Genomic DNA, 25,655 nt, shown 5'->3' on the forward strand with positions numbered 1-25,655 from the left:
TCTGCCTCAGTTTCCTCAACTGTAAAGTGATATAATAACAGCATCGAAGCCTTAAGATAATAGAAGAGCAAATGAAAGAATATCTGTAAAGCCTTTAGCACATTGCCTGGAACATAGTGCAGGCTTAATTAATGCTTATTTACTTTTTTTCCCTTCCCTTCATGGTTCTGTCCATTGGTATAATTAGGATTCCTAATATTTAGATAAATTCTTAAATTTCCAAGGGTACATAGGGAGTTCATTTAGAATGCAAACAATAAATTATGTCATCTGAGGAGAGGAGTTTATCCTTGACATATTCAGGGCTTCCTGCATCCTCTGGGTCCAGTTTTTCTGGAAAATATGATAACTCAAAAAAATAAGTTCAAAGGATCCCTTAAATTTCCTTAACACTGAATACACAATTTCTTTAGAGGTAGAGCATTCAAGTGGATTTTAATTGTACGGCATCCATTTGTAGTGTCAAGGTAGTTATTTTCTATGATAATGGTTTCTGTTTTTTGTTTGTTTTGTTTTGTTTTGTTGTTTGGTAGCTTCATTAAAGAACGCTCAAAAGTCAATGCAATACCCTTGAAGAATAAAAAAGCTTCCAGTTTTCATGAGTTTGCTCGAAATACCAGTGATGCTTGGGATATTGGAGATGATGAGGATGAGGATTTTTCCACATCCTCTTTCCAAACTCTGAACTCTAAGGTTGCTTTGGCAACTGCAGCCCAAGTCCTAGAGAACCATAGCAAGTTACGGATGAAACCAGAACGATCCCAATCTACAGCAGCTGATATAACAACTAATTTTAAAGTCATCAAGTCCAGCAGTGATGCCCAGCTATCTAGAAATTCTGGTAAGTCTGTCTCTATAATACGAACCCTCTAAACAGAACTTATCTTAGTAAAAGAAAAACATCTTTCAATATTTATTCACTCAGGTCTACTATGATGAGATGAGGGATAGTTCCAAGACAAGGTCCCCCTTGTTGGTAGAATTCTACCAATAATCCTTTTGTATTTCATCCCTTCTCTTTTAAAGAGGCTTTAAAGTGCTTTGTCCATCTATTTTACAGATTTTTGGTTCCTTTGAATAGATTTTAAAACTTGCAAAGAGACATTGGCATAAGTCTGACCTCTATTCTGTGTCCTTAGTGTTTTGAAACAAATTTTTTCTAGAGACATTTCTCTGGTAGTCTCAAGGATATTCATTAAGAGTGAAGTGGGAAACAAAGAATGATCAAGCTTTTTTTTTTTTATTTCTTTGTTTTTTGTTTTTTGTTTTTTGTTTTTAAGAAACTGGCCCAATTCTTGAAACTTCATTTTACTTTTTGGGTGCCCATCTTTCACATTTAGTGTTGCTTTTAGAAGATCTGTGATTACTTGAGTCAGTCATCCATAGAAGAGAAGGTATCTCAATGGCTGAAGTATGTCATGACTAAACTTTTTAATAACATTTTTATTTTAACCAAAATTTTTGTGCAGTTCTTAATTCATGAATATTAAACTTGGTTGGGAGACCTTCATAGCAAACCAGAAGGGTGATTCAGAGGTGAATTCTCAGTTCTCTTAGTTGGCCCCAATGAATTGTGTTATACTTCTGGTTGCAAAGGCTTTAATATTAGGAACTCTGTTGAGTGATTAGTAAGCAACATTTTGGCTACTGTATGAGGCGATGGAAGGTGCTTGGAAATTGAGGATAAAGATGCCTTGTGGCAATCAGAAATATTTGGAAGACATCCTTCATTACAATTCCCGGTTTTTTCAATACTTCTTTGAAAGGTAGAGGGCCTCTTATAATTCCATTTCTGCCAGTCTTTGATGCCTGAGGATCTAAACAAGCCCCTTCAGAAGACTTTATATATGCATCCTATCTAAAATATGTCAAAAATTGAAACTGAGCTTTATAAAGGAATGCTACAGGGACGCAACACAGTATACTGAAAAGAACACTGGCATCTTAGAAGACATGGATTCAAATCCTGCTTCTGACCTGTGTGACTTTGGGCAAGTCACTTAACCCCCTTCCGCTCCATATAGTGAGACTAAACTACATATGATAGAAGATTGTTTTAGTTTAGATGCAGGGGTCCTCAAACTTTTTAAATAGGGGGCCGGTTCACTGTCCCTCAGACTGTTGGAGGGCCAGACTATAGTAAAAATAAAAACTTTGTTTTGTGGGCCTTTAAATAGAGAAACTTCATAGCCCTGGGTGAGGGGGATAAACGTCCTCAGCTGCTGCATCTGGCCCGCGGGCCGTAGTTTGAGGACCCCTAGTTTAGAGAGTTGTGACTTCAGAATAGAGGCACTGAGTAAATCATAAAGTTGAGGACAAATGCTAGAAACTCAGGTTTCTTTTCATTTGTAATGAGAAAAAAAGAGTTTTTGAAATTACTGGGCTAAGGAAAGAGAAGGCTCCTGAATTACTTTAAAAAACTATCTAAATTTCTCTTTTAAATTTTTCCTAGGTGACACGTGTTTAAGGAACCCTCTTCATAAACAGCAATCACTTCCACTCAGACCTATCATCCCCCTTGTTGCCCGGATCTCAGACCAGAATGCTTCTGGTGCTCCTCCGATGACTGTCCGAGAGAAAACACGCTTAGAGAAATTTCGGCAGCTTCTTTCTAGCCATAACACAGATCTTGGTGAGTTATCATAGTTCCATAAGCAGGTCATTTTGGTAACTTAATACTTCTGTGTCTCCATAGTAAGTGTCTTATTAGAAGAAAATAAAAGAGTCAAAGGAAGATAGGAAAGAGTGATTGTTTTTAGGCTTTCCTTAATTTAATCTTTATCTAGTCTCCTTTTAATTTTTCAGCTTCTAATAAATGCTGTTTGTGGAGACTTGATATTAAGTTAGATTTTTAAGGGCACTAGTTAGATGAGCCTGAGTTCTGTGTCTTTTAACTCAGAATCCCCATGATTCGGGGGATCATTCAGAACCTTGACTTGCCTCAGAGTCTTTCTGGAGGTCCTGTTACTGTCTGGTTACTGACAAAATGATGAATAGATGAATTGGCACTATAGGTTTGTAATCTATGGCTCTTTATTGTACAAAATTATTAATTTGGGCTCTTCCCAATGCTTTGTCAAAAACTAGTGATAACTACTTTAAGCAGTTAGATATTGGCATTATTGCTAGAATATTGGTTAAAGGTATCTTCCTGGAAAATATAATCCACTGGAACTTTTATCTATTTGCAGATGAACTGAGGAAATGTAGCTGGCCAGGGGTTCCCAGAGAGGTTCGACCTGTCACCTGGAGGCTCCTGTCGGTGAGTACTACTATTAAACGATTTATGAGCCACAAGCAATCCTTTTTGTCTGATTAGACAATAATTAGACACATTAATCTAGCTCTTTTGGCTCCACTAAATTTATGAGTTATTATATACATGTGGGCCCGGATCTCCTAATTATGTGGTTCATTTGTCTCTCTTTAGAAATGTATTTGCAGGGAAGGAGGGGAAAAATTGGAACAAAAGATTTGGCAATTGTCAATGCTGTAAAATTAGCCATGCGTATAACTTGTAAATAAAAAAGCTATAAAAATTAAAAAAAAAAATAGACAGCAAAACTGTAAATAAAATAAACAGCCCAAGAAACAGAGAAAAAAGAAAGAAAAAAAAAGAAACGTATTTGCAGAAAAATATGTGCCTGATTTTAATTTTTGTGTCTGTGTACTTAACAGATGAAATTTAGTAAAGGAAAAACAAAAAAAGAGGATTGCGTATGAAACTATAAACTTCTGTTACATACAGTTTGTTGTACACAAGTGTATTTACATTTTACAATACAGTAACAGAATTGCCCTGTTTTTATTCCTTTCTCTTAACTCATTCTCTTCTGCATCCTATTAGAAGTCATTGCTTTTATAACAAATAGTGTAGACAATATTTGATTGTTTCTGAACCCTCTGTTCATCAGGCTTCTGAAATCATGATTGATTCTGTATTGATCAGTTTGGAAATCTTTCACAGTTTTTTTTTTTACTTTACATCATGAAAGTTCATTCATTCAATAAATATTTATTAAGTATGAGCCAGAAATTGTGCCAAGTGCCAGGGATACAAAAAGAAGCACAAAACCATCCTTTTCTTCAGACAACATAAAATATACTTTCCAGGCAAATCTATCCCTTTCATCATTTCTTAAGGCATGATAATATCACAATATTCATATCCCATAATTTGTTCAACTCTTCTCCAATCAGTGGGTACCCACAGTTCTTATAGGTCCTTGCTATGGCAAAAAGTAATACTATAACATATTGGTCCATTCCCTCTGTCTTTGATCCTGTAGAGTTGAATTGTTGCTGGTTTCAAGGATTTACATAATAATAATCTTTGTCATCCAGACAACAAAGGATTTGTTGATCACTTACTATATTTCATTGGAGAATACAAAGGGTAAAAAAGAAGGCTCTTTCATTCAAGGTGCTCACTTCTTATTTAGGGAGGCAGCTATCAGATAGTTATGTATATTCAGTGTAAATGGAAAGTAATCATAAGAGAAAAGGATGGGATTGGGAGGAGGAAAGATATAAGAAGCCAGGTGCTGAGAGGTGAGGAATGTTAGCTTGGAGTATAGGCAGTACAAATGGATGGAGTTAGGAGATACATCATCATATGAGCGAAACAATAAAAGACCTGTGTCACTAGGTCATAAAGTAGAGTAATATATAAGAAGACTGGAAAGACTGGAAGGTGCTAGACTTTTGTTTTAAAAGCCAAAATGAGACTTTTATATTTGATCCTGGAGGTAGTTGACTTAGGTATGTCTGGAGGTAATAAGGAGCCATTGGAATTTATTTAAAGGGGAAGGAAATGATAACATAGTAAGATCTACTTTCTAGGAAAATAACTTTGGCATTTGAGTTCAGGCTGGAATTGGAATGGGAACTTGAGGCAGGATACTAACTAAAAAGTTATTATAATAGTCCAGATAAGAGGTGATCAGCTTGAGTAGAGAAAAAGATAGGAAGAATGCAGGGAAGGTAAAAATGAAAAGATTTGTCAACAGGATATGTGGGGTGAGTTCTTGTGAATAGTAGAGAATGACACTAAGATAAGAGCCGGGGTAACTGGGAGAATGGTGGTTTCCTTAATAGCAATTAGGCAATTGGGAAAGGAAAGGATTTTGGGGAAAAGATTTTGAGCTTGTTAAGTTTAAGTTGTCTACAGGACATCTGGTTCAAAATGTCCAACAGTCACTTAGTTGATAATGTAGGACTGGAACTCAGGAGAAAATTTGAAGTTGAGTATAGAGAGATCTAGGGGTCCCCTTTTTTTTCTTCCTCCCTTCCTCCCTTTCTCTTTCCATCCTTCCTCTCACTCATTACAGTAGTTGTGCATAGAATTTTTGACCATGCATTCATTCATTTGTTTAGTACAACTTATTGAATACTTACTGGTTCAAGAGACTATTTTAGAGAATTCAGACACAGTGCTTGTCCAAAAGAAACTCACTATGAAACATAATATAAATGACTTAGAAAACAAAGAACAGAGGATTTGAGGCAGCCTCTTCCCTCTTACTAATATTCCCTTTACATACCAGAAATGATTTGATCCATTGCCTTTGCCACATGTAGTGTAAAAAAAAAAAATTGAGGCAATTGAGGTTAAGTGATTTGCCTAAGGTCACACAGTTCAGCAGTGTTAAGTGTCTGAGGCTGGATTTGAAATCAAGAACTCCTAACTTCAGGGTCCATTGCACTAACTAGCTGCCTTCACATGTAGTAAATTTCAAAGCTACCCAGAGTAGGATTAATTAGGGAAGATGTTTATGTGGTACTGCAGCAGATCAGCTCTGAGAGTAGAGATTTAAGTGGGGGACAGGAATGAGAGGACTGTGCTGTGGCCAGGAGAAAGCCTAGGCTTTATGGAGTCTTATTTGAAGGTCTACATTCCATTCATCTTTCTAAGCTTGTAATTCTAATGACATACAGTTAAGTAGCATGTGAAATAGGCAGCAACCTCTTTAAATCTCACTGATTAATGTTGCTCATTAACATATGGGGAAAATGCAAGTCTAGTTACATACTTTTGGAGGTCTCTAGCTTGAAGTTCAAACACCTTCCTCTGACCCACATTCAGTGCCTTGTTGTCCAGCTAAATCTTGGAGTAGTTCCCAACCCTACAGACTGAGTACAGTCCTAGAGATATAATTTTGTGGAGGTTAGCACTGTTTAATCTCATTATCCTTCAATTTCATTGATTGGGAAGGAAAAAACTGGGAAACCAAAAACTAACAAAAGATTAATCACCATCCTTTTGGAAGACTTTTCTCCTTTCCTTTTATAGTTTCTAGTATAGTAGTAAAGCTAAAATAAAGTTATGACTCCATCTGACCAGTGTCTGTTCACCTTTGACCTGGGCTTCTATTTGTAGGGATACCTCCCAGCCAACACTGAGCGGAGGAAGATGACTCTGCAGCGAAAACGGGAGGAATACTTTGGTTTCATTGAGCAGTATTACGACTCCAGAAATGAAGAACACCACCAGGATACCTATCGACAGGTATATTTATAATTTGCTGAATTTTCCTCTTCTCTCTCTAATGTACCATTGGCCCCAGACTATTTCTAGGGCATAATCAAAGCATTCTCAGATACTTAGGTCATCAGTTTCTTGGCATACCCATGGTTGAAAATATTGCAACACTATGACCTTTCTTCTTTCAATATCATATATTTTTTCTAACTGAATAAAGCAGTGTTTTCCAAAGTGAGCCTGATCCCAAGGACTCTATAATTAGTCAATCAGAGGATGGAAAGATGGATTACATTCTCTTCCTTCCCCCATCCCTCCTAGGCTGTTTGGGGGATTATCTGCAACACAAACTGTCCTATTCTTATTTCCCTAATTTTCTTACCCCTTCTTCCATGAAGGGGATGAGAGAAGAAAAAAGGAATGAGGGGAGAGGTAGGAAAGGAAGGAACAGCTTCTGCTCCCGTAGGAGAATCAACATGCAAACAACTGTGTACAAATAAGATAATAACATCATTAATTAGGGGTTAGTCTCAGAGGTGAAGCACTAAGATTAAGAACTAAGAAAGACATTGTAGAAGATGAACTTTAGTTAAGACCTGAAAAGAAGCCAAGAGGTAGAGATAAAGAGAGAAGTTTTCTCCCAGTTTTCCCTCTTGTAAGCCAAATAAGGCCCTCTTGGGGCAATAAAAACCTATCTTCTACCAACTGGCAGGTACCATTGGGAAGATGTCCCTCTCCTCTACTCTTCTATCCCCACCCTTCAGAATAACAGTTTCCTGCCCCCAGATCACTTCCCAGATATAGCAGGCTCTCCTTCAAATGAGAGTGAAGCCTGAACTTCACAGCAGTGCCTATTGGATAAAAGCTGTATGTCCCTCCTTTTCATTTTGGGTAGAACAAAGTGAGTCATCCAGGATGAGCTGTCAGGGATAAGTTTTTATCTTCATTGCAGTGTCTATTACATTATTTTCCCCAAAACTGACCTATTACCAGATGGGTACCACCATCCTTCCAATCAATCCCCCAGGTTTGCAACCTCAATGCCTTCCTTAGCTCCTTATTCTCCGGTACCTTACATACTCAGTCATCAAATCTTGTCATTTCCACCTCCACAACCTCTTCACTTTTTCTCCATTCAGAGAGACATCACTCTTGTTCAGGCTTTCATTGCCTTTTGCCTAGACTATTGCAATAGTTTCTCCATTTTCCAGAATTGCAGATCTGACCATATTATGGTCCTTCTCAATAAATTGTGGTGGGCTCTCCTTTGACTTTAGGGGGAAAATGATTTCATCTTTATCTTATTGTTTTATAAAGTCTATTTTGTAAAAATGTTATAATGTACATAATTAGTAGTCTAGTGTATACACATACACATATATACTTTATGTTTAAAAAATAAACACACATGTATTAGGAGTCTTGCTCAAAAGTTTCTTAATGATGAGATGCACAGCCAAAAACCTGGAGACCATTTGACTAAAGCCCCTATTCAACATTAGTATCTGTTTGCCCACAGCTGTCATTGACAGTTGTCAAGACATTTACTCTGTCGTGCACTGACAAGATTTGGCAACAGCATTGAATTAGAGGAGTTAGTCATGATCATAGTTGTAGAAAAATATGGAAGAATACTAGAGGGAGGAGCTGTACCTTAAGTGCGTCGGTTTCCGTTTGTGGTTCCTTCCTTCCTTCCACATCTCAACACTCTGCAGCTCTCCTGTGTACTAATGATGTCCTGTTTTGGGTGATAGTTCTTTGTGTACCTAGTTCATCTCTTTAAAAATTTACACTTTTAGATAGCCTAGCACAGTACTTTGCACATAGTAAGCATCAATAGATGTTGATTGAATTATTTTCTGAATTCTTGCCTCTTTTAGGGCTCCTGATAGTTTTGTTTGTGAGTGGGGGAGCCCCCTTTCCTCTCACTTCAGAAGGAACTCTTGAAGGTTTCCCTGTCCTGAAGCTGACAAGTGAAAATGCTGCCATTCTTAGAACTTGTTTCACAGAATCTATCAGGACCACAGCTGCAGCCATCAAACCTCCTGAATCACAGGAACTGTGACTAATTTTTGCTGAGTAAAACTCTGAAAAAAACATGAAAAGTACATCTTTTTGGGTCTATGCTGCATCTTTATTAGTTAATGAGCTCCAACACGAGACATCCCTGTAATACATTGGAAGGACTGTCCAACAGGAAGAGTAGTTGATTTTGTGTGGGTGTTGTGACTAACACTCTTCAACCCATTTTTTATTTCACTTTTCAACCAGTTGTTACCCTGTAAATTTAGCTTATGTGTGCACTCCAAGGAAAACCAATGGGAGTACACCAGGTTTTTTTCATGATGATCAGCAGGAGCAGGAATTTTCTGAGCTCCTACAGAAAGGAAATGTCATTCCTATGCACTAGCGTGTAATCAGGCCCTTGTGTTCTAGTCCTAAAATAACTCTGACAAGTGTAGATTGGTGATTGTCTTTGGTCATGGGCCTAATTGGACACGGCTCTTCTTTTTCAGATACACATTGACATTCCAAGGACGAATCCTCTCATTCCGTTATTCCAGCAGCCACTTGTTCAAGAGGTGAGGCATGCACTTTATTATTTGATTTCTTTTCCCTCTTCTATACTTCATAGTGTGCTTCTGTCACCCTTCCTTTGCTCTTAAGATCTCTTCTTCTTGCCTCAGATTATATAGCTACAGATGATAATTACATTATATACATTTATATATTGCTTCTTACATTTTAATTCACTTTCATTACGTTAATCTGTCCTTTAATCTCTAATTTAAGTGAAGCAAAGATTAGGTGAGGAAAACAGCCTTGCAGAGATTAAATGACTGACCCAGATTCACAAAGCTAGTTAGAAACAGCTTAGAAACAGAACTCAGATCTTTGTACTCTTTTCTTCAGGAAGAGAGGAATCTGCAAACTATAGGCAAGTGAGTTGCTTTCTATTCATATAACAAAATTCCAGAGCACATTTAAAAGGGTGGTTTGTGAATAGAGAGAGGAAACATTAATTGCTAAAAACTAAAATGGCTTCACGAATGTATTATGTTATGCATTTCTTTATTTTACAATGTAACTAGACTGGAAGATCAGGGCAGTAGGTGTCGTAGATATGGCCTTCTTATATTTTAGCAAAACATTTGACAAAATCTCTTGTGCTGTATTTTGTGCAGAGATGCAGCAGATCCCAGGTCTACAGTTAGACAGATTTGGAATTACTTGAATAGCTAGATTCCAAAGGTCCAATTGATTGATGATTTGCTGTCAGTTTGGATTACTGTTTATATTGGAGAGTCTCAGAAGTCTGTGCATGACAGATTATTTCTTCTTATTTCTATTTATGACATGGATGATGCCATGCTTTCAGATTTGTGTGTGACATGAAGCTGAGAGTAATAACTTGCCATATTAGATGGCAGGATGCAAAAAGGTCTTAACAGGTTAAAAATTGGGCTTTAATTATACATTTAATAAGGACAAAAATAAATTTTATGATCTCATGTTCAACAAAACAAGGATGAGGAAAGGTATGGCTAGAAACTGGTACACAGTAAGGTTATAGTGGACTGCCAGCTCAGAATGAGTTAACCATGTGTCAGTCAGCCATGTGGCAAGTTATTGACAAAACCGTAAAGATAATAATACTCCCACCATACTTTATCCTAGTCCTGTCACAGCAGAGTGTCATATTCAGTTTGAGGTATCACAGTTGAGGAAAGCTGTTGGAATCTTTAGAAACTGCTAACTCATTAGAGTTGATAGATTATTGATCTGATCTTACAAGATGTTTTGGGCCAGAACCTGAAACAAGGTACTAAGTAGAACTAATTGATACAATGCTTGTGTTCACATCTTTACTCATGGGAGTTCACAAAGTTAACTGTGTAACTTTGTGAATTCACACCTCCCTTGAAGCTCTTAGGGCCAGAGAGCACTATGGGAGAAAACCCATAATCCCTCTCTCTCGTATCCCACAATTCCTTTCTCTCATATAAAAGAAACAGACAGAGGCTCTCAGACAGATTTCAGCGGAATTACATGAAGAGTGGAGCTGGATTGAAGACTGAAGAAAGCAGAGGCAGAAGCAAAGGACAAAGTGGCAAGAGCTCTTGGAACTGAGCAGAGAGATAGGCCTCTAAGAATCCAGCTATCGGGCCCAAGGAAAGAGACAAGACTTGGAAAGAGAAATACATATTTGTATTTTTACCAGCTGGCTGCATTTGGGGTAATTATTGATCTGAACTGATACTAAGGCTGCCTCCAGAAAACCTCCCCTGAGAAACCTGCTCTTCCCCAGAGAAAATCATCATTATTATATATTTAAAAGAAGAAAAAAGAACACAATAGAAAGCGATGAATGAATTCAAAAGGGTTAAACATAATGGTGAGTAGACTGGAACAAAGGAAGAGGGCTTAATCTGGAGAAGAGAGGATTTTGGAAGACATAATAGCAACCTTCAAGTATTTGAAGGGTTATGTGGAAGAGAATTTGGATTTGTACCATTGGGTCCCATTGGATAGAACCAGCAGGATCAGGGAGTGGGGAAGAGGGTGGGAAAAGGAGGGGCAGGAATGACACTGCAGAGACTCAAAATAAGACTTGGTGTATGGAAAAATTTTCCAACCCAAATGCAATGAGAACCTCTTAGAGCCTAAGTCAGGGTCAGTGGAAGAGAGGGAAAAAGCAAGAGTCAGTTCGGGAGATTTTCAGAGCCAGAATTCAGTCAGGAGATTCAGAACCAAGATTCAGAGGGAGCTGCAAGAGCTCTTGGAACCAAGGAGGGAGATAGGTCTCTAAGAAAACTAACCAAGCTATTTTGGAAGAGACAATAAAGGATCTGAACTTTTAACAGCTTCCTACATTTGAGGTGATTGTTACTCAGAACTGAAACTAAGGCTGTCTCCAGAAGCCCCCCAGGAAACTTGCTCCCAGAGAATGATTATATTTTAGGAAAAAAAAGAACATTACAAGAGACAGTGGGCACCTTCTCTCTGGAAGCTTCCAAGCATTCTTGATGGAAGCCTCCAGAGTCTCTTCCCATTCTTAATGTCTCTTTTGTGGTTCTGTGGCTAAAGAGTCTGATGTTCTTTTTTATTGCATTGGACTGAAAACCCACACAAATATGCATCTCATTCTAGGGATGCAAGATTCGAATTAAAACAATAACACTACCCAAGAGAAAACAGAAAGTTTTCCCTATTCCCCAGCTTGCTCCCCATTATTCAACCCCTTTTATCTTTACTTTATATTTAGGATGGATGTATTGGAGGATCATCATAATATAATGGGAAAAGCACTGAAAGAGAAGCCAGAAAGCCTGAATTCCATTCCTGGTTAGCTTATGATTGTGGACAAGTCATTTGGCATCTCTGGGCCTCAGTTGTCTTGTCTATAAAATCAAGGAGCAGGGAGGATTAGATGGTTTTCAGATACTGTCCAGCTCCAATCATCTATTGAATTTAGTACTTCAGAGACATGTAATTGTGCATATGTGCCTCAACATATGGATTATATCTTCCTTCAAGTGTTGGAAAGAATTTAAGTATTCAAAAAACTTAAAAAACCACAAACCGCTCTCTTTTTTAACTTCTAGTATGTTGTAGTAGGAGAGGGCCCAGAAAGATCAGATAAGCAGACATTTAAGTGCTCACCATGTACTGTGCATGCTGTGCAGACGTAACAAATCTCAAAGGCTTATCTTTGAAAGGCTTATCTTTGTTAGTGCAGAAGGAGATAGATTGTGTGTTGTGTACCGCAAACCCATTGAGTCACAGAGCTGAGAAGGACCTTTAGCGATCTTCTGGTTGTTCTTTTGTCACAAGTAGAACTACAGCCATGCCAGTCCTGACATTTTTAGTGACCTTCTGTAATGGTTGTTTTGTAATCTCCCTCAGTAACATGTTTCTTGGCCTTTGTTGTCACAGTATTTTTCTGGCTGTAGTTAAATCCCCAGGATTGTACTTTTGATCCCATTGTTGTTTTGCTGAGTTCATTAAACAAAGAAAACATCTACATTAACATACAATAGTCTTATTATATATACACTTTACTGTTAAAACAAAGTTCTGTTAACCAGTGTTTGAGGATTTAAAGGGTGTGTAGTACTTCATTTATACTTGGAAAAACATCATGAAGATTATATGTGACCCTTGTGAAGTTTGTTCCCTAATAGAAGTGTCAGGATTAATAATCAGCATGAATAGTTAGAAATAAACATAGAGAGTAAAGGAGTCAGATAACTAGTCAGAAGGCAGGGAATCCTTGTAGGCACTGGGTATTGGACTCTATTGCATTGCCCATACTTAGTTTCCAAGATAAGGAAAAGCTTTGGTATACTAGCTAATACTCAGAGTGAGAGGGGGAAGGGAGAGAGAGAGGGAGAAACGGATAGAAAGAAATGGAAAACATAGAATGAAAGGAAATACACAGTGATCAATCAAAACTTTAAAAAAATTATAGCAAAAGTGAAATGAGCAGAACCAGGAGATCATTATACACTTCGACAACGATATTGTATGAGGACATATTTTGATGGAAGTGGATTTCTTTGACAAAGAGACCTGAGTTTCAATTGATAAATGACGGACAAAAGCAGCTACACCCAAAGAAAGAACACTGGAAAACGAATGTGAACTATCTGCATTTTTGTTTTTCTTCCCAGGTTATTTTTACCTTCTGAATCCAATTCTCCCTATGCAACAAGAGAACTGTTCGGTTCTGCAAACATATATTGTATCTAGGATATACTGCAACATATCCAACATATAAAGGACTGCTTGCCATCTAGGGGAGGGGGTGGAGGGAGGGAGGGGAAAAAAAATCGGAACAGAAACGAGTGTCAACATAAAGTAATTATTAAATAAAAATTTAAAAAAAAATAAAACTCATAACAATAAAAAAAATTATACCAAGTTTCTTTCATAAAGGTTTCATTTTTCAAATATATAGAAAACTGAATTAAATTTATAAGAATACAAGTCCCCCCAATTGATAAATGGCCAAAGGATATGAATAGGCAATTTTCAGACAGAAATCAAAGCTATTTATAGTCTTATGATAAAATGCTCTAAATCATTGATTAGAGAAATGAAAATTAAAACCATTTGAGATACTACCTCACACTCTCAGATTGGCTAATATGACAGAAAAGGAAAATGATAAATGTTGGAAGGAATGTGGAAAATTGGGACACTAATGCACTGTTGATGAAGTTGTAAACCGATTCAACCATTCTTCAGAGGAATTTGGAACTCTGCCTAAAGGACTATAAATCTTTGCATACCTTTGACCCAGTACTAGGTCTGTATTTCAGATTAAAAAAAAAGAAGAAGAAAAATTTATTTGTACAAAGATATTTATAACAGTTTTTTCTGTAAGGGCAAAGAATTAGAAATTGAGGGAATGCCCATCAGTGGGAAAATGACTGAACAAATTGTGATATATGGTTGTAATGGAATACTTATTGTGCTATAAGAAATTATGAGCAAAATGTCTTCAGAAAAAAAACTGGAAAGACTTGCATGAGTGATGCAAAGTGAAAGCAGAACCAGGAGAACATTGCATACAGTAACAACAATATTGTATAATGATTAATTGTGAATAACTCAGCTCTTCTAAACAATACAGTGTATCAATTGGAGAATGGTTGAGTAAATTGTGGTATATGAATGTTATGGAATATTATTGTTCTGTAAGGAATGACCAGCAGGATGAATACAGAGAGGACTGGCGAGACTTACATGAACTGATGCTGAGTGAAATGAGCAGAACCAGGAGATCATTATATACCTCAACAACAATACTGTTTGAGGATGTATTCTGATGGAAGTGGATCTCTTCGATAAGAGAGCCTTAATTGATCAAAGATGGACAGAAGCAGCTACACCCAGAGAAAGAACACTGGGAAATGAATATAAACTGCTTGCATTTTTGTTTTTCTTCCCGGGTTATTTATACCTTCTCAATTCAATTCTCCCTGTGCAACAAGAAAACTGTTTGGTTCGGCACACATATATTGTATCTAGAATATACTGCAACCCATTCAACATGTAAAGGACTGCTTGCCATCTGGGGGAGGGGGTGAAGGGAGGGAAGGGAAAAATCGGAACAGAAGTGAATGCAAGGGATAATGCTGTAAAAAATTACCCTGGCATGCATTCTATCAATAAAAAGTTATTTTAAAAAATAATAATAATAAAAAAAAATAAACAATACAGTGATCCAAGACAGTTCCAAAGGACCACCTCCAAAGAAAGAACTGATGGAGACTGAATACAGATTGAAACTTATTATCTTGTACTTTGTTTATTTAGGGGGTTGAGTTGGTTGTGGGGGAGAGTTTTAGGAGGGTTGGATTTTTTGGTCTGTGTTTTCTTTCACAATATGACCAATATGGAAATATATTTTGCATAGACTCGACATTTATAAGCTACATCAAATTGCTTGCCTTCTTATTTGAGGAAGATGTGGGGGGAAAGAGGGTGAAAATTTGGAACTCAGAATTATTTTTCAAAATGTTAAAAATTGTTTTTACATGTAATTGGAAAATAAAAGATTATATGCGTGTGTATGATATGTATGTATGTATATATGTATGTGTGTGTGTGTGTGTGTATATAGAGAGAGAGATTAGGGTTAAGATTACTTTGTTATCCTACTGCAGAGCCCTCTACCTATTATCTGCCTCTAGTTTGTCTATCGTTTATGATTCACTTAGAGTCTTTGAATATAACTTTAAATCAAGTTGCTGAGTGGATCATTAGATCATTAGTTCAATCCCCTAATTTTATTACTGAAGCCCAGCATTGGGAAGGGATTTATTTATGGTCATAAATCAGTGGTAGAACTAGGATTGAAATTTAAACCTCATGAGTCCCTCTCTAATCCAGCCTCTGGATGTGTCTGTCTGGTCTCAAAAGCAAAGGAACTAGAGTGAAACAAATGTGTATAGCCTCTTTTGGAAACTGGAGATTATAAGGGAAGGAGAGATTCCTTGAGCTGGAATGACCAAAGAAGAGAGCTTCACGGCATTAGTACTGCCTTCTTCTTTGCCCATAGGGTTCTTTTCACTTCCAGAGGTTCTGTTACCCTTAAAAACTTTCTCACTGATGCCCTGACTCCATTTTTAAAAAATTCTCAATTTAAGGATTCATCTGACTATAATGTGCATGACTTCCCATCCCAAGATAATGTCTAGATTACCTTCTGTTTTGTTCAGATTGCACACTGACTTTTGTATAACTAATTTGGGCTACCTGGATACTAATGTGATGGCCATCAAAACATTACTGAGCCTCTCAGTTTCAATTTCCTCCTATGTAAAATAGGAATAATACTTGCTGTACCTATCTCTCAAGAGTTGTTTTAAATAAAGTACTTTGAAAATGTGAAATTGTTAAATATGAGGGGTTTTGTTTGGTTGTTGTTTTTTTTTTTTTTTTTTTTTTTGTGAGGCAATTGGGGTTAAGTGACTAGCCCAGGGTCGCACAGCTAGGAAGTGTTAAGTGTCTGAGGCTAGATTTGAACTCAGGTCCTCCTGACTTCAGGGCTGGTGCTGTATCCACTGTGCCACCTAGCTGCCTCCTAAATATGAATTTTTATTATTTTCCTTCCTCTTTTACAGTATGGCATTCCTCATATTAGTTTCCTTTATCTCCTATATATATATGAAAAAGAAATGATCTTTGAAAAAGAGCTCAGATATTCTTTGATACTCTTCTCAAAATAGAAATTGAATTAAAAAGCAGTCAGCCCTCCTGTTGGAGAATAATAGCCTCTTTGAGTAACGTACTCATTTCAGTCATTGTCCAGGTAGCAAAATGAACTGATCTTAGTTTCATATTTTAGTGGAAAAAGCAGTGGACTTGGACATCTATCTATCTTCTTCTCCCAGCTCCAATATTGTGTAACTGGTATAATCACTGAAGTGTCTGAACCTCAGTTTCTGAATCTGCAAGATGGGGATAATCTTGGCACTTCATAGGATTATTGTGAGGAAAATATATACTTTCAAGGGCAATAGGCATTTCAGTTATTGTTTCCACCTTGTACAGATTATCAAACAGCCAAAGGAGAAGAGATTTTTTTTTTTAATCTATCAGGAGTCCTCAAACTTTTTAAATAGGGGGCCAGTTCACTGTCCTTCAGACTGTTGGAGGGCCGGATTATAGTAAAACCAAAAACTTTGTTTTGTGGGCCTTTAAATAAAGAAACTTCATAGCCCTGGGTGAAGGGGATAAATGTCCTCAGCTGCCATATCTGGCCTGTGGCCATAGTTTGAGGACCCCTGATCTTCATAGTTGAGAATTAGGTAAACATCTTAGGCTTCCTAGTGTGAATATGTTGGTATGCTGACTTTTTCTTAGGTACTTGAAAGATGATGGTCTGCCGGCCTTTAACTCCACCATTTCTCTTCTTTCTCCTTTTCCTAGATCTTTGAAAGAATTCTGTTCATTTGGGCCATCAGACACCCTGCCAGTGGCTACGTGCAGGGAATTAATGACTTGGTCACTCCATTCTTTGTCGTCTTCCTCTCAGAATATGTGGGTAAGATGCACAAGTGCCACCTGGAACAAAAATTTACTTTTTCTTTTATTCTTTCTGTGTTCTTCTTGAAAGGACCAGTCCCAATGTCATTAGTGCCTCTGTCACTCAGAGCAGATAATGCCTTTTCCATTCAATTTTACTGCATAGTTAAGTCTATTTTGATACAAGTGACACAAAATTCCTCTCTTGAGTCAGCTGCACTGAGCTTGTAATCAGACTGAGGAAGTCTGCTTTTTCAGAATATAAAAAAAATTGGATACTAACCAAATAAATTTGGTTATTTGGGGATTGCTTTTTAACAAGCCTTGGGCAAAGACCTTCACTTGTGATTGTTTCAGTTTTAAGCTGCAGACATCTTTTTTTTTTTTTTTAATCTTTGCTGGAAGTACTTCAGACATTCTCATCAGTTCATAGGCAATCCCTAGAAAGCAGAATGGACCCTTCATCATATATTTGCCCCAAGGGGAGAGATGGAAAACTTGAGACCTGGAGCCCATGTCGCCGTACATTAGAGAGCATCATGGTAATAATGTCAGCCCTGAAAGTACAAGACTATCCAGGACTCTAGAAATTAAGATAGTCCTGAAATCAGGTAATAGACTTAAAAGAATTTGATTAACTTATTTAAACTTTCTATGACCTTTTGGGAAGACTGTCTTGAAATTTTGCACTTTTAGGATAATAACTTCAGTGTGATAGTTGTGTTCACTTTGCCTCGTGTTATGAGGAGAACAGTTCTAGACAGGGAATTGGGAAATTTGGATTCTTTTTGTGGCCATGGCATTCACTAATCATTTGTCTGAGGACAAGATATTTCCCTCTCTGAGAATTTGGACTAAATAATCTTTCATAGGACATCCACTCCTGTGAGTTTTAAGTTGAAAGCAGAGCAAGTGACATGAAAGAGTGTTAATAAGTATTGATAGAACTGCAACGTATCAAACATATAAAGGACTGCTTGCCATCTAGGGGAGGGGGTGGAGGGAGGGAGGGGAAAAAAATTGGAACAGAAACGAGTGCAAAGGATAATGTTGTAAAAAAAAAAAAAAATTACCCTGGCATGGATTCTGTCAATATAAAGCAATTATTAAATAAAAATTTAAAAAAAAATAAGTATTGATAGAGTAGACTTTTTGGATCAAATGGATTTCGTGATTTAATGACTTGAGAAAACAGTTCAAGGCTGATATATTTTTAGGTTAAGTAGTTTTTTTTTTAAATTTTGAAAAATAGTTCTATTGGCTAAGTGTAATGATTTATGGAAAGAGGCAATAGCTACCTGCTGTGTATGTATGCATACAATCAAAATGATTCTAGGTTGGGACACTTTTTAAAAGCAAAAAATCAGTCTATGCTTTGATATAAGGGAAGATATTTTTTAAAAACATGGAATGGCATGCATTTTATTGGGTGACTAATGTAATAGGGAAAATACTGAACTTAAAATGAGAGAAGACTGGTGTTTGAAATTCGGTTCTAACACTTAAAAGCCATGTTTAACTATGGGCATGTCACTTGACATCTTTTATCTCTATGGCTTTGTTAAGTGATAAAGTGCTGCATAAATATGAGTTGCTCCTATGTCAACTAGAATAATTGATCTATTTATTAGGATTTTTTGGTTTCTTCTTATGATATCCCACTGCTTAGTGTAGTGATTGTTTTCTGAAATAATACTCTTAAGTATAGACTTGAGCATATGTTATAGCATTTTTCAATCTCCATTTGAAGTTTGATTGCTGGTTTAAATGCTTAGCATCATTATTAAACTTGTTGGCATAAGCAGCTGAGGCTGCTTAGTTATTCATGTTCTTTGCTAGTATTCTATATCATCTGTTTCAAATTTCCCTACTCTATGTACTTGCAGTAATTTCTGGTGGCAATTGCTTTTTCCTGAATTACTACAATAAAATCCTTTATCTCAAAGCATGCTGGCTTCTGCCATTTGAGAGCTAACTCTTATTTCCATAAATCTTTACTAAACTAGTCTTTAAAAGTAGACAAGAACCAGCTGTCACCAAGACTTGATCTCCTTTATATGGAGAGCCAATCTTTTGACCAACTCAGGACAGCGGATTGCAAAATTGCAGATTTGTAAAATTCTTTTCATATGTTATGCCATTTGAGCCAAAGAGCCATGTTGTGAGGTATAAGTATGATTAGCCCTAGTCTTATAAATGAGGAAACTGAAGCTCAAAGGATCACAAAAAGTCCCATCAGAGATGGGATTCTTGCCTTCAAGACTAGCATTCTGTGTACTATACCTGATTGCCTTGGCCTTGACGAAGTCTGTCAAAGGTTGTACTCCAAGCCATGCAGCAAAAAAAAATTAGCCTTACTAGATAGATCCACAAAGCTCAAATGAGATAATATTTGTAAAGTGCTTAGCACAGTGCCCTGCTCTCTTCCCCCTTCTATTTGATTGGAAAATCTCTTTATAGAGGCCCTGCAAACCTCTATTTAGAACTGAATTTTAAATTATAGACCAATCTCCCTAATGAATATTGATGCTACAGAAAATCATCCCCAGGATAATATACCACGATCAAGTAGGATTTATACCAGGAATGCAGGGCTGGTTCAATATTAGGAAAACTATCAGTAAATATCAGTAAATCTGATATTTTATTTCAATATCAGTAAAACTATCAGGCCATATTAATAACCAAATTAACAAAAACCATATGATCATCTCAATAGATGCAGAAAAAGCATTTGATAAAATCCAACATCCATTCCTATTAAAAACACTTGAGAGTATAGGAATAAATGGACTTTTCCTTAAAATAATCAGTAGCATCTAGAACTGAATTTTAAGTGAAAAACTGAGTTCCCATTTTGCTCTGTTGCTTCTTGCTAAAAGCAGGAGACCTAGAACAATTACTTAACCTCGTTGTTTCTTTGTCTTAATGCCTTCCACAAATAGACCCCAAAATAGACCCAAGGTGAGTCAGGACCTCTGGGGTAGGAAACTGATAACCTTTTTTGTCCTTCTACACACCCCAGACATTCATTCCCCAGCATGTAGCCATCAGTTAATAAGTGCTTGTTGCTTCCCATCCTGATTAGCACCATAGCCTCTCTACTTTGAGTTAGATTAAGTTTTTTTGAACATGGGCAGTTTTGCAAACTGGAAAGGTCTTTCTATGCCCTGGAGCCATTATAGGTTATGAGTGACCTTTCTGCCCTCACTACTGTCATTCTACCTCTTTTCCTAAGCTTTCCTAGTAATACATTATCACACTTGCTTTGGGATCACCTTGGGAGATACAGTTTCTGACTAAGCAAGGAGGCAAAATGACTACCCTCTCCAAGTCTAAAGCCAGCACCATTCTTCCAGGACCAGTCTTCTGGCACTTACTTGATGATCCCTATTTCAAGATAATAAACAGGCAGAGCAGGTATAGGTCCTTGGCCAACCTCACCTAGTTGGTCAATGGTAGAACCAATACTAGATCCCCAGTTTCTTACTTCCTAAGGAAATCATACCCATGAAGGGGACATTTCAGGTTCATCTAAGTCTTGTATTTGGAGAGTTGAGAGGTTATGTTGTCTAATGCTCAGAAAAGTGACCTGTCAACTGGGAATTCAGCCATATAATCATGAACATCTCCCCCAACTCTTAACATTCATTGAGGTGTGTAAAAGGTGTCATTTGTTCATGAAGGGAACTGGCATTTTTTCAAAGTAACTTCTGCTCTGCTAATTTTGTCTAAATCATTCATACCAAGAGTTTCTCAGAATGTTTTTTATTTTTTTTCCAGTGACCCGTCTATAGCACTTTACGTTGACTCTACTCACCCAAGACTTAAATGCTAGAAACATGTAGAGTTCTGAGAAAAGTTACCCATTGTCAACCTTGCCACGAGCCTGTCACCAGTTGTGGCAGCATCCCAGCTTGTCTGTGACATGTTGATGAGCCAGTTGTATTTGTGCTTGCTGTTTTAGTGCTCAGAAATACTTTATATTCCCATGGTAACTATCTCAAAATCAAGAACAACCAAGAGCAGTGAATGGTCTTAGAAGCTTGATGGGAAGGTCCCCATTGGTCCACTTATTCAGGGCTCTCTAAAGCTCCAGAATTTTGGAGACCAAGTAGAGAGAGCATAGCGTATAAATATGTTTAAGAACTATTATTCCAACTTTGGACAGCTTTAGATACCCAAAAAGATTTTTTTGTTTGTTTTTTTTTATTTCTATTTAAAAAAAAAAAAGGTTCCAAAAGGAAAAGGAGCAAAATCTCTTTAAAAATATAACAAATCACACTTCCTCTAGTGGGCCTTCCTCATTCATGAATATACTACTTTAGCAAAAGGTACATACTTATTTCTCCAATTAAGCTGGATACTCCTTGAGGACTAAAGCTCTTTATCTTTGCTCTGCAGTATCTCTATAAACATTTATTGATGATGGAGGGAAAACATGCAGCTGTTTCTGAGGGGAGTTAATAAGATTATATGCAAAATACTTTGACATAAATATATGATCCTGAGATCTCCTCTTTTTAAGAGGTCACTGACTTAATTGGTGTAACATTTTGTTGTGTGAGTAGGCTATTTCATCAGATTAAGGCCTGCCTTGTAGGAGGAGAGTATCTGCTGTCATTTGAATCAGTATGCTAACATGAGATTCATTTAATTTTTTTCATATCATTATTCAGTTTGACATCAGCCTTACATCAGCTTGTAGATGTTAGAATTAGAAATTCCTTATTTTATAGATGAAGAATCTGAAGCCTATAATGGGAAAGCTAAAAGTTATCCAGCTAATTAATGGTAGAACCAGAATCAGAACCTAGGCCCCCTAACTTCCAGTGCATTGCTCACTTAAATGCTTTCCTAGTATCTCACTTAATGGAACTTAATATAAGACAGCATGTAATTGTGGGCGGCTAGGGAACCAAAGACAGACAGGTCTGGCTTGTAGCAATCAGAGCCTTTGAGCAAATGCTTCAAGCTCAGAGTGAGTCTGAAGTGGTCTCTGCAGTTAGTAACTGCAAATTAAAAAGTACAGTCTGCATGCAAAAAAAGACTGCCAGTCACCTATCCCTGTTTTTAGCCCCACAGTCATATACGGTAAATTTCACCATCAATAGTGTCTGACAGCACAGTGGATATTTAATAAATGTGTCCTTCATTGTAACCATCAGGGCTGCAAATGATTCAGATATATGAGTAAGGCTTCTTCAGGGTTCTAGAGTGTGAGTATGCATACTAGTCAAGCAAACACCCATAAAGCAGGTTGCTTATAGTGACAAATCATTTTGTATATGTCAGTCCACGCGCAAAATTATATATAACAGCTTGCAAGAATAACATCATAGAACTGGAGATTTATCACCCTTGTGACACCTGGTGACACTGTATAGAAATATTTGTGTGTGGGGGGGGGAATTATGGGTATTCACTGAAAGCCTTTTTATTTGTGTGGCTAATACAATGACAGCTATTAAACACCCTCCTCCCAATTCTATCCCTCCTCCCCCTCTCCCCCACGGCCCCTCTGCACTGTTGGTTGCAGTGTTTTCTCCTTTGCAAAATGACAGTGATGTATCTCTTGCACCTTAGGAAAAGCATTTTTCTTGAAGGACCCAGCTGATTGATTTCTCTTTGTTACATACTATTACTGTATTGGTGTTTTGGATTATAGTTCAACTGAGACTGTCCTTACCATGTCAGCCACTTGAGGGCTCCAAAACACAATGTCCTACTACGCTGCTGAGTCAGACAAACATTGAATTCTCCAAGCTTAAATAAAGTAGGAGCAATTTTGCCCATCTGTGATCATTGATTTTTCCTTTATGCTCTTTTTTACAGTAGCCTCTTCATTGCTGATTGGATTGTACTCACCTTTCTCCTTAAAACTCATGTTAAATACTTCTAATGCACATATTTGGTATTTCTTATTACAAGTCACATAACATTTTAAGTACTTTCCTTACCATGAGACATAGTTTTTTTTTTCTTCATTTTGCAGAAGAGAAAACAGGCTTAATCAGGGGAAATGATTTGCCCAGTGTTTTATAACTAGAATCAGAGGCCAAATCTGAACCTGTTTCCCCGACTCCCAAGCCTGTAGCTTGCCATAGCCTTTGTTTTGGCTGATTCCCTTTCTTGAATGTAAGGTTTTAAAGGACAGAGAGTGTCTTATCTAAACTTTCTATCTCCCCCAGGACCCTCTGCTGTTCTCTGCTCAGGACCAGCTCATATAAATTATCAGACTTACTAAAAGAACAAAATAAATTAATTGCTATTAATCATTACCTTTTCCATTTTAACTTTAATATGAGATGTTTTACTAGTCAGAAAGACTAGCATGGCTTCTAAGTCATAATTGAGCTATTTTATATGACCAATGAATATTAAAACTGGAATTACCTTAGTTTTGTTGTTGAATTAATATTTTTCCTTGTACAAATTGAATTTTTATGTATTCCTTTTTAAAAGTATTATATAGTTATCCATTCAATTACTTTCATTTAGATAGATAGCTTTTTACATTTACAAAGTAATTTACACATTATTTCATTTGATGTTCAGCACCATCATGTTATAGCAGTAATAAAGCTAGATTTTATAGTGCAATGGATAGAGCACCAGTCATGGAGTCAGGAAAACCTGCGTTAAAATTCAGCCCCAGACAATACTTACTAGCTGGGCTAGTAACTTACTAGCTATCCTGGGCAAGTCACTTAGTCCCAGCTTCCTAAACAAAAAACAAAACAAACAAAAAAAAAAGAGAGATAATGAAAGTAGTATTATTTATATTTACAGAGGAGGAAATTAAAGCTGAAAGATTAAATGAATTGCCTGTGATTACAACATCTAGTAAGTGTCAAAACTAGAACTAGAATTTTTTTCTTATTCCTAATCCAAAGCTTTTTGTCCTATATCAGGCTGCCTTTAAACTCCAAAAAATCTTGGGATTAGTGAGATGCCCTAGATCTCTTGACATTCATAGGTACCAAAGCAGCACAAAGGCTTTCAAGTCAATTTGGCTCATTCTTACGTGAGCAGCTCACCTCCTTTCCCCGCAAAATTTTTTGATTCTACCAACTTACCAGTCTTCTTTACTTCTTCCTGCTACTGCATCCTTCTGAAAGAAACCTAGGGAAAATTCCCCAGCAGATGGGGTGCACATGCCTCTGAAGGGTTTATAGGAGGACATAGATTAGAATTGAACAGGATGAAAAGGCATGGATGGCTTGTGATTTGTATGATTGTGTTAGTAAATACATAAATAAGAATATGGGTCCATATATAGGACACATATATAAGAAGTGTTATGGCTATTCTCATTCTTTTTGAGGAGGAACTTCTCCCTGTTTTTGTAAATAGTTTGTGATAACTGCTTTGTTCTTAGTCATGGATTATATTTGTTGAAAATAAAGGGAAGCAAGGGGCAGCTAGGTGGTGCAGTGCATAGAGTGCCAACCCTGAAGTCAGGATGACCTGAGTTCAAATCTGATCTCAGACACTTAACACTTCTTAGCTGTGTGACCCTTAACCCCAATTGCCTCAGCAAAAAAAGAAAAGAAAAGAAAGGGAAGCCCTGGGGGTTATTCATGAATTTTTAGCTGCTCTTAATAAGTCTTATGTGTTCTGAATTGGCAGTTACACCCGGCACAAATCATTCTCCCTAACCAAATCACCTCTCATATCTGCTAACAAGTGGAGACCTATGACATGTGTCATATAGTTGGGAAAATAACCTGAAGGAAAAGAAGTGTGTTCTAGCAACAGCTTTATCATATATTAGTCATGTGACTTTAGGCAAATCATTTAATTCTTTTGTACTTTTACTTATCTATAAAGTGAAAATAAGAACTGTTTTGCCTTTCTGGATACAATTAGTAGTTGTGAGGATTAATTGGAAGAATGTATGTGAAAACCCTTTGTTAATGGTAAATATAATGGTAAATAGATGAATAAATTATACTATCCTCATTAAGTAATGATTACATCCTAAATGACAAGTAATTTTGAAAAGAGACACAGATGCTTGTTTTATTTCTTCAAAGAATTGTATGTTAACATAACATAATGGACTGATAATTAGTATGTTACATACTTTTTCTAGGCAGGTTTATAGTCCAGTAAATAGAACAACAAATAAGTACACAATAATGATAGTGTTTATATTTTAATAGACTGAATCCATTAAGTGTTATTGGTTTATTGCTGCACTGTTCTTTGATGATGGAGGAATAGCACTATTCCTTGAATGATTGTCATTTTCACTCTTAGTCATACCTTTCACATTCCAGTGGCTCTAAACACTGTAGTTCATCCTCTGAACCTTGCTCCATTCCTTCCCCCTTATCCAATTCCTTACTCCCATCCCCCTCAATTATTCCACCCCAAAGTTTTATTCTAGCCACATGTATCCTTTTGGAATGCTTCCATAGGTAGCAAACTTCCCTTCATTTTTTTCTTTCCTACTCCTTCCACCTGCCAGCACTTAATGAAGTGCTTTCCTCTCCTTGGGCATACTTTCAAATACAAGCTGCACTTTCACTCATTCCCCTTGGCTTGCTGGTTGAGGTGGGGGAGGTGGACTACTCTTTGCTCTCCCTTGCCACTTTTGGTTTCTTCTCCTTCCTTCTCAGTCAGTAAC

The 25,655-nt window shown here is 37.0% G+C and overlaps 1 protein-coding gene across 1 annotated transcript in view; it reads left to right on the forward strand.

Moving 5' to 3' along the window:
• TBC1D22B (TBC1 domain family member 22B) overlaps positions 1-25,655 on the forward strand; it is a 101,332-nt gene that overhangs the window by 44,426 nt on the left and 31,251 nt on the right. Inside the window, exons 3-8 of the mRNA XM_051996806.1 lie at positions 534-841; positions 2,453-2,632; positions 3,192-3,262; positions 6,380-6,508; positions 8,998-9,063; positions 16,925-17,039. Of these exons, the coding sequence (XP_051852766.1) occupies positions 534-841; positions 2,453-2,632; positions 3,192-3,262; positions 6,380-6,508; positions 8,998-9,063; positions 16,925-17,039 (869 nt within the window). The remainder of the gene's footprint in view (positions 1-533; positions 842-2,452; positions 2,633-3,191; positions 3,263-6,379; positions 6,509-8,997; positions 9,064-16,924; positions 17,040-25,655) is intronic.

The sequence above is a fragment of the Antechinus flavipes genome, chromosome 4 (assembly GCF_016432865.1).
Source record: "Antechinus flavipes isolate AdamAnt ecotype Samford, QLD, Australia chromosome 4, AdamAnt_v2, whole genome shotgun sequence".
Taxonomy (NCBI): Eukaryota; Metazoa; Chordata; class Mammalia; order Dasyuromorphia; family Dasyuridae; genus Antechinus; species Antechinus flavipes.